Source organism: Meleagris gallopavo, chromosome 16 (assembly GCF_000146605.3).
Source record: "Meleagris gallopavo isolate NT-WF06-2002-E0010 breed Aviagen turkey brand Nicholas breeding stock chromosome 16, Turkey_5.1, whole genome shotgun sequence".
Taxonomy (NCBI): domain Eukaryota; kingdom Metazoa; phylum Chordata; class Aves; order Galliformes; family Phasianidae; genus Meleagris; species Meleagris gallopavo.
Genome location: NC_015026.2, coordinates 13,732,012 through 13,740,124, shown reverse-complemented (window position 1 = coordinate 13,740,124; position 8,113 = coordinate 13,732,012). Strand labels below are relative to the sequence as shown.

The following is an 8,113-nucleotide window of genomic DNA, read 5'->3' as shown; positions in this document are numbered from 1 at the left end:
TAAGCTTTACCCTCCTTTCTCCATCTAAGGAAGCAGAGAGCAATGCAATTTCCAGTTCTCTAAAATATCCTTAGCAGGTCACCTCCAGCACAGGGAGGGCCGGCTGTGATCTGCTTCCAAGGCTGCTGAATGAGAGCTCAGCAAGCTGGGGTGAAGCTGGGCTGAGCGTGGGGAAGGGGCAGCCCCACAGCCCCGGGGCTGGGACCCAACACAGCGGGCTCACAGCTTCCCAGCCCCAAAGGATGCCCATCTTGCTGCTCTCCTTTCACCCCACACAGCAGGAGCCCATCTGGGGCTGCCCGTCACTCCTGCAATGGGGTGATGGTTTGAAGGGTGTTATCCCATGGGGCAACGCACAGACAGAGTGGGGACAGGGGGCAGGAGGGGGCTGGGAGGCTGCTTGCCCCCAGCCCCTCCTGCAGCTCTTACCATTCAATGCTCAGAGACCTGGGCCGGAAGGCAGACAGCTCGGCCGAGCCATACTCAGCTTTCCTTCTCTTCTCCTGCTTCTGCTTCACCGACAAGCGGTGGGCAAACCTAGAGAGGCTGCTTTCCGACCTGGGGAAGGGGAGAGGAAAGGAGTTAATGTCACTGAAGCTACCTGTGCTGGGGGCTGCAAGGGGCAGAGGGCTCCAAGGGGCACCAGAGCGGGCAGCACAGCAGCACCGCAGCACAGCAGCAGAGGCTGAGCAGTGCTCTGGCTCCAGTGTCAGCCCCACAGGGCTGCAGCAGTGGCACAAAGCCGAGCCCCTGCCCGGCACCGGCACTGCCACACTCTGCCAGAGCCAATGCTGCTGTTCTCTGGGGTCCTGAGCTGTCTCGCTGACCAAATACCTCTTAAAACACAATAACATAAAGAGAAGGGACTTCTCAGAAATAAGAGCTCTCGCTCTTTCCTTACGATAATTAAATAAACCACGAGCAGCTAACAGTTTTTTTCCTGATACATTTTAAACACAGACATCTTCAATTCATTAACTCTGGTTATTGATTTATTTTTCAGCTTATGAATTGCTGTTGCTTGGGACGGGGTGGAGACAGCTTTCTGGAGCAGGCGCTCGTCTCCGCCATCACCGCCGGGAAAGAGCTGGTCAGCCCTTCCAGGGTCATTCCTCACATTCTTGGGAAGAAACACTACTTTGATGTAAAGGATGAGGTTTGCCTTTAAAGAAACCAAGCAGAAATGCAAACCCCAGCGTTCCCCCTCGGAGCGCTGCAGGGAAGCACGGGGTGAGGAGTGCCCATGGGAGCACTGGGAGCAGAGCTGCTGCAGATGCAGCCTCTCTGGGGCCGTGTCACAGCTGGGAGGAGCGATGCTCTGTGCCCATCACTGCTCTTGAGGGGTCTGGGAGCCATGGGACCTGCCTGGAATACACTCCCATTGGCCCTGCGCAGTCGGTACTTCGGCCTGCATCCTCTCCCAGACTCGGTGCAGCCGAGGGGTGTGGGTGGGCATAGGGAGAACAGGGAGAGGTGCCCAGAGGGCTCCGAGCAGAGGCACGGGGCAGCCTGGGAGCAGGAGACCAGGGGCACTGCAGGAAGCAAGATGTGAGCGTGCAGGGATGCTGCTGGCACTGGGGGCACGGTGCCCATGGGGAGCGAGAGGGGCCATGCTGGAGCTGGATGACCACGCGTGCTGAGGCCACCAGACCCAACAGCTCCAGCAGAGACTTCATTTCCTTTTCTATTTAGAAATCCAGGAGCACATTACAGTATCATCTGGCTATTTATACAGCACTGTTTTACATAAACGGTGCTGCAGAAGAGAGAATGAATCATACCTGCTCTGCCCCGGCTGCACGCACACCATGCCCAAAACCACACCATGCCCTCTCCCCTTGCCTCCAGGCTCCATGCTGGGTGCACCCTCAGCCTCCTGAGCTCTGGTTCTGGGACGCTGCTGGGTCTGTGCCTAGCTCTGGGAGGACACCGGCACAGCAGGGATGCTGCTGTCGCACACATCCACTCCCCAGGTGCTTTCCAAAAACAGCTGTCCCTTGTCCCTTAATTCATATTTTGATAATGACAGGGAAACCGAGGCACAGAGGCCATGCAGTGAGGTCAGCTCGCCATTGGCTGTCAGCCCCATCCCCTTACAGACTGCACAGGCCAGCAAGGTGTGTGTGTCTCCTGCCAGCAGCACTGCCACCATCCTGGCCCCAGCTCCTGTCAAACCTGCCGCCAGCCAGGGACGTGCAGGGAGAGCCATCAATTGAAACATCAACCGCAGCGATGGGGAGAGCCGTCTCCTGACAACCAGAGGAGGTTGTTCAGCTACTGTGCTGTATCATAAATCACACCTCTCTGACTTGCCATCTGTCAGCCAGATTACACATGTTCAGAGTCCCATGTCAGCGTTTAAGTCCGAACACAGCATCTTTTTCCCAGAAATAATTATCAGCCCTGGAGATTCCTGCAGCAGCACAACCGAGCCATGGCTCATCCCTTCCCTTAGAATATTGCAGTGGAGCAGGCTGGCAGTGAAGGCAATGGGATGTGGGGGGAGGAGAGGGGGAAGGGAAATGCAGCTACCCCCTTCCCCATGAAATCACAGCGTGGTGCATGTGAGGGCCATGCATGGTCAGCCCCTTCTCGGCAGCATCTCCTGTGCCTGCTCTGTCCCCAGCCTGCAGGGCCTTTGCAGAAAGGCAACAAGGCACTCAGGGCACCTGAACCCACTAGAAGCAGGCAACGCAGGTGGCACCAGCAGCACCCCCTGCCCACAGCCCAGCCCCTCACCAGCACCTTGCATGAGGGCTCGAGGCAGCCATGCAGCAGCGAGGGAGACATCTTAGCCACGGCAGGAGCAGCTCCCACCTGTTGCACTCGCTGGTCCGAGACACAGCACGTGCTTGGACGGGGCGGCGAGCTGACCCCGCTCCTGCAAGGCAGCCAGCATCCCCGGGAGCAGGCGAGCCAAGCACCAGGGTGGGGCACGAGGTGGCTGTAGGCACTCCGCAGCACCCGACAGGCAGCCCTTTTCGCTATGCCTCCCCCAGCACGGTCCCTACACCAGCTTCGGAGCTGGGCTCATCCCCCGTGCTGGGGAAGGGACAGACGGCAGGAACCGGCACGGCTCCCGCACCCCTCTCAGCAGAGCAGCTGGGCTCCTGGAAGCGCTCTATTTGCACGGGTGCAGTCAGAATAAAAAAAGAGAAAAAGAACCACCTCCCGAGCAGGCAGAAGTTTTCAGAGAGGCAGCACGCACGGACCCACGGCTGCACGCACGCAGCCCCCGGCGAGCGTCAAACACGAGCACAGAACCGATGGACCCCATCCTGCCCTCAGCCCCGCACGACTCCCTGGGCACGACCGAGCGCGTCCCCAAAGCAGCAGCCACGGATCGGAGCGGTGGGCCGCGCACGGTGCCGCGCCGGGAGGGACGCGATGCCCGCGGGATGCGCACTCACCTGCACCGCTCCTCCGCCTTCCCCTCGCGCTCTGCCAGCAGCCAGCAGCGCTCACCCGCGCACAGCTCCCCGGCAGCATCCCCATCCCCATCCCCATCCCCATCCCCATCCCCATCCCCATCCCCTCTCCGCACACAGCCGCACGCACGCTCCCATCCCGGCCGGGAGCGCAGCCCCGCTGCCCCGCTCCCAGCTGCCACCTCCGCCTCCCTCACCCATCACCTCAGGATCCTGCTGGTTCTGCGCTCTGCTCTTTTTTTTTTTCTCCTTTTTTTTTCTTTCTTTCTTTTTTCCTTCTTTCTTTCTTTCTTTTCTTTTTTTTTTTCCTCTCAATCTTGTTTCTATAGAAACGAGATTAGCAGAGGGGGAAATAAAACAGCCCCATGTGACTCAGATTCCGACACTGAAGAATCTCCTGGTCGCGCCTGTCGGTGCTTTACATAACAGGGAGCCTGCGCGGCTGGGCATGGGGACTGGGCATGGGGAGGGGGCCCAGGGCTAACCACACACACTCCAATGCCATGACGTGCCCTGAGCCGCTCGTGCCCCCAGAGGCCCTGTTCCCTGCATGCCCTGCTTTGCCACCCTCTTCCACCAGAAGCAGAAGAGGCAGCGGCACTGAGAGCGGCCCCAGCTCTCACCAAACCCCACACGCAGTTTGGGGCTGGTGACCCAAGAGCCCCTCACACTGCTGGGCTGTTCGGGTGGCTCAGGGAATGGCTTTGGTCAGCAGTCCCCAAGGGTGGTGGCCTCGCAGGTGCCAAATGCCCACCGGACCTCCTGAGCCCCCAGTGCTGCACACACATGCAGCTGGGTGGGATGCTCAGAGCCTCAGGGATAGATGCTCACTGCTCCATGGCTCCTTCCAGTCCCACATGCCCCCTGGTCCCTCCTTGCCCCCGTGGTGGTGCTGATTCAGCCGTGATTAACATGATTAGTGTGATTAATGCGATTAGTATGAGGCCTGATGGCACTGCAGCCCCGGGGCCGCCTGTGGGCAGCTCACCCCCAGGCACATGGGGAGGGGCAGCCGGACCACGGATGGATGAGGCCCCGTGTGAGATCCTCTGTTTAAAGGATGATAATGGGGCTGCAAAAAGGTCCTCCGGCAGCACGGCTTTGATACTTGCAGCTAATTATAGCTGGCATTATTGGGACGGATGACAAGTAGTGAGTCGAGGGATGCTGTCTATTTCTGACCCACCACACCAGGCGGGCGGGCGGCCCCAAGGTTGAGAGGAGAAGGGAAGCGTGGGGAGAAGGACGGAGATACCTTCTGTGTGTGGTCAGATGAGCAGTGCAGCTGTTTCCGAGCGCGGGTTTGAGATGTGAGGTGTTGATAGCGGAGGCTGGGAAGCGGCTTGACACATCCCACAGTGCAGCCCCCCATTGCCTGCTCACTCCCCACCCAGTGGCATGGTCCTTTGGGTGCACCCCGAGGTCCCCTGACCCAGGTGTCCCCCAGGCTGACCGCGCTGGAGCCACGTTAAAGCCAAGAAACCCAACGCCCATCCTTTGCCTTTCACAATACCCATCCCTGTTGGCCTCTATGGGATCCAGTACCAAGCTGGTTGCTGCACAAAAGAAGCGACAATCCTTGGAACTGGATGGCATTTTTAGAACTTTTTCTCATTTTCTTTGAGTTTCGTTAAACTTACAGCTTTTGCTGCAAAGGATTTGATGCAAATCCAAGCAGAAGGGACCGCCCTCATGAGTCCTAAATTAAAATGTTCCTTTGTTTTGGCTTTCAAACACTGTATTTTAATGCCCATCCATACTCGTAATGGAAGGTAAATTTGCATGTCGTTCCCCTACAAATCCTTTGCCAAAGCAGTGATTTTGTTCATTTGTATTCCCTGGCGACAGCAGCTCTGCCCTCGGAGCAGCAGCTGTCTGCCCACAGAGCAGCAGAGATGGGCACGTTGGGGATGCTGAGTACAGAGAGCCCCAAGCCCGACTTGTTGGTGAGGTTGGGCTGTCTTCAGCCGGCCTTGCACCGCCTGGGTCTTCCTTACAGGCCTGAAAAGAGCAGCTCCAAGCAGAGCTGTTGGCTCGGGCTGGGGCCTCCCAGTCCCACTGAGACCCTTCTTTGCGCTATGAAGCAGCTAAAAGAAAATGGGAGCCGAGATCTGATCCTGCCATGTAACAGACCACTGGCAGCACCATCTCATGGGCATGCATCAGTGTGCTTCACCCTCAGAATCAGCCACATCAAAACAAAGCTCCAGTCAACTGCAGGGAAGATAAGACAGGCAGAATCTGCCTTTCTTGGGTCAGATCCTTGCCATTTGGCTTGTTTTTAAGGATTCTGCCATCTCCCTCTATGAGAAGAAATGCTGGGCTGTGCAGGGCAGCAGGATAGGACCTGGGCTGTCCCACGGTGGCGGCATGAGCCTCGAGTGTCCTCATGCCATACAGAGCCATGTGCGTGATCCCTTCCTGCTGGGGGACAGGAGGCTGGCACACACAGCTCCAGCACTCGCCCTTCAGAATGTTCCCTATAGCAATTCAAGCTTTTATCATAACTAACAGGATAACTAACATAACTAACCAAGAGCCTGGGAAAATGAATTGCAAAGCAAGCCCTGATAACTCCCTTTCCTCCTATCAATCTGCTCAGAACCAGGATGAATTCCCCAGGGCTCAGCATTCCCTCCCACAGAACCTCTGTGGCAGCAGTCAAAGGCACCTGGGGCGTGTGGGGCTCCCCTGCACATCCCCCCCACCGGGGAGCAGAGAAGCCCTGCGGGATGCTGGTGCTCAGTGTCAGCCCCACGCTGCTGCCAGCCCTGCATGGCCCCTCTCTGCCCAGCAGCCCGCTGTGGGGCACGGGCAGCCCATGGACCTGCTGTTGTTTAGTCTGACGGCGGCACTCGCACCGGAGCCAACCCTTGTTTTCGATGGCCCCGCGTCCAACGCTGCGCGCAGGAATGGAAAGACTTGTTATTCTGGGCTGCCCGGCCGGCCGGGTTTTCCAAGTGCAGGAGAGGAGTGATGTGGTTAACACGAGCCGGCCGCAGAGCCTCCATGGTTTTCCTTTTTGGACGGGCATCAACCTGCAGAGGACCACACCGGCTGACGCCATCGGGCAGCTCCCAGAGGGCAGGCAGGTGCCAGCAGCCACGCGTGCACGTGGACGTGTTGGTGCACGTGGCACACCGGGGAAAGCGGGCATGCTGGTGCATACAGACGTGCAATACAACATGGGAACGCTGTGCACACAGGCGTGTTGGTGTGGGGTGCTGTGGGGCAAGGCAAGAGGCACAGCATGCCTGGGGTGTGCCCTCCCCTCAGCACCTACCCAGCCACAGAAATTAAGGAGTCACTCAGGCCAGCCCAGCCCCGCACCACAGAGCCCAGCCCCAGCTTGGGTAGCAGGAGGCTGCGGAGCCGTGGGGTCCTACATGGGGCTCACACACAGCCTGGTCTATGGGCAGATCCACAGTGACACTGGCGGAATGCAGCAAGCACCAGACCCACTCGGTCACAGTTGCAGCATCTCCAAGCTAAAGGAAAATTTCCCTCTCCAGTTTTTTAGTAGCTCTCGTGAGCGTGTCACTATTGGAAACGCAACCTGCCAGGCTCCCTGCTGCTGGTACATCCCCCACAGCACTGTGCCTAGCTCGTTCCTCGCAGGGATGTGCAAAGGTTCCCCTTGGAGAAGGGACCAAGAGGAAAAAGGCACCGGAGAAAAGCCCCGGGCAGCCCCCGCTCCTCCCCACAGCATGGAACCGCCGCGGAGGTTTGAGGGACTTGAAGAGCTTTGCGATGCAATAAAAACATTCCTGCCTACAAAGCATGAAACCCCAAAAGTTTATGGGAAACCACTGTCTTCGGATGTCTGCATATCTTCAGGCATCCTGGGAGCTGTAGTTCAAAGAAACCAAGAACAAGAAAGCGGCCGATAATGATAGTTTCTGGACGGAGGCTGTGTGACTATTGGCTCCCGGATGAAAGCCGCATTTCTGGGATGCTGAGCGCATTTCTGCAGCCAAGCAGAGCAGCTCTGCGGCGGCGGGGAGGGACCCAGGGCCAAAGGAACCAACAGCACAGCTCCAGGCAAGCACTACGAGAGCCGAAAGCTGGTTCCTGAGGGCACTGCAGGGCCATGGGAGCTGTGGGACCCCGAGGACACGGCACAGTGGCTTTCCCCGGGTCCTGCAGAAGCAAAGGGTGCAGTCCAGGTTGCGTAAGCCAGGCCCTTGTGAGCCAACAGCTTGGTGCCTCAGTTTCCCTATTAGCTTGTACTGCCCAGGGCTGCACAGACTGGCATCACAAACTCAATGTCCATTGGAGCTGAGCTCGTGGGCCACCAGCTGTGTGCATCACACTGTGCCCACCATCCTTAAATCCCCATCAGGCCCATTTCTTCAGACCCCACGAAGAACAGTCATGCCAGACGGGCTGCTGAAAGGCACTTCATTCGGACACAGAAGCCTCTTTGTGAAAGGCAGTCACATCCCAAGGGGTGAAGAATCGGAATGCAGCATGCCCTCACTGCCCAGCCCCACACCTCTCTGTGGGGGGGACCCACGGGGACACGGGGCGGCACCTGCCCACCCCACACAGCAGAGCACAGACACACGATGTGTGACGTGGTGCTGCTGGCAGGGCTGCTGCAGGGAGCCTGAGCAGGTTGCTTCAGACACTCCGAAAGCAAACAGCCAGCAATGACAGATAAACCACAGGAAGGTTCTGCCGTG

At 58.2% G+C, this 8,113-nt stretch overlaps 1 protein-coding gene across 5 annotated transcripts in view; it reads right to left on the bottom strand.

Moving 5' to 3' along the window:
• Positions 1–8,113, bottom strand: part of LOC100550253 (ankyrin repeat and fibronectin type-III domain-containing protein 1-like) — a 135,790-nt gene that overhangs the window by 26,420 nt on the left and 101,257 nt on the right. For 3 of the 5 annotated variants that reach the window (XM_019620578.2, XM_010719872.2, XM_010719880.2), the window contains one exon: positions 430–558. The exons of the other annotated variants lie outside the window; for them this stretch is intronic. In XM_019620578.2, coding sequence (XP_019476123.1) covers positions 430–558 — 129 coding nt within the window. The remainder of the gene's footprint in view (positions 1–429; positions 559–8,113) is intronic. 5 annotated transcript variants of the gene reach the window in all.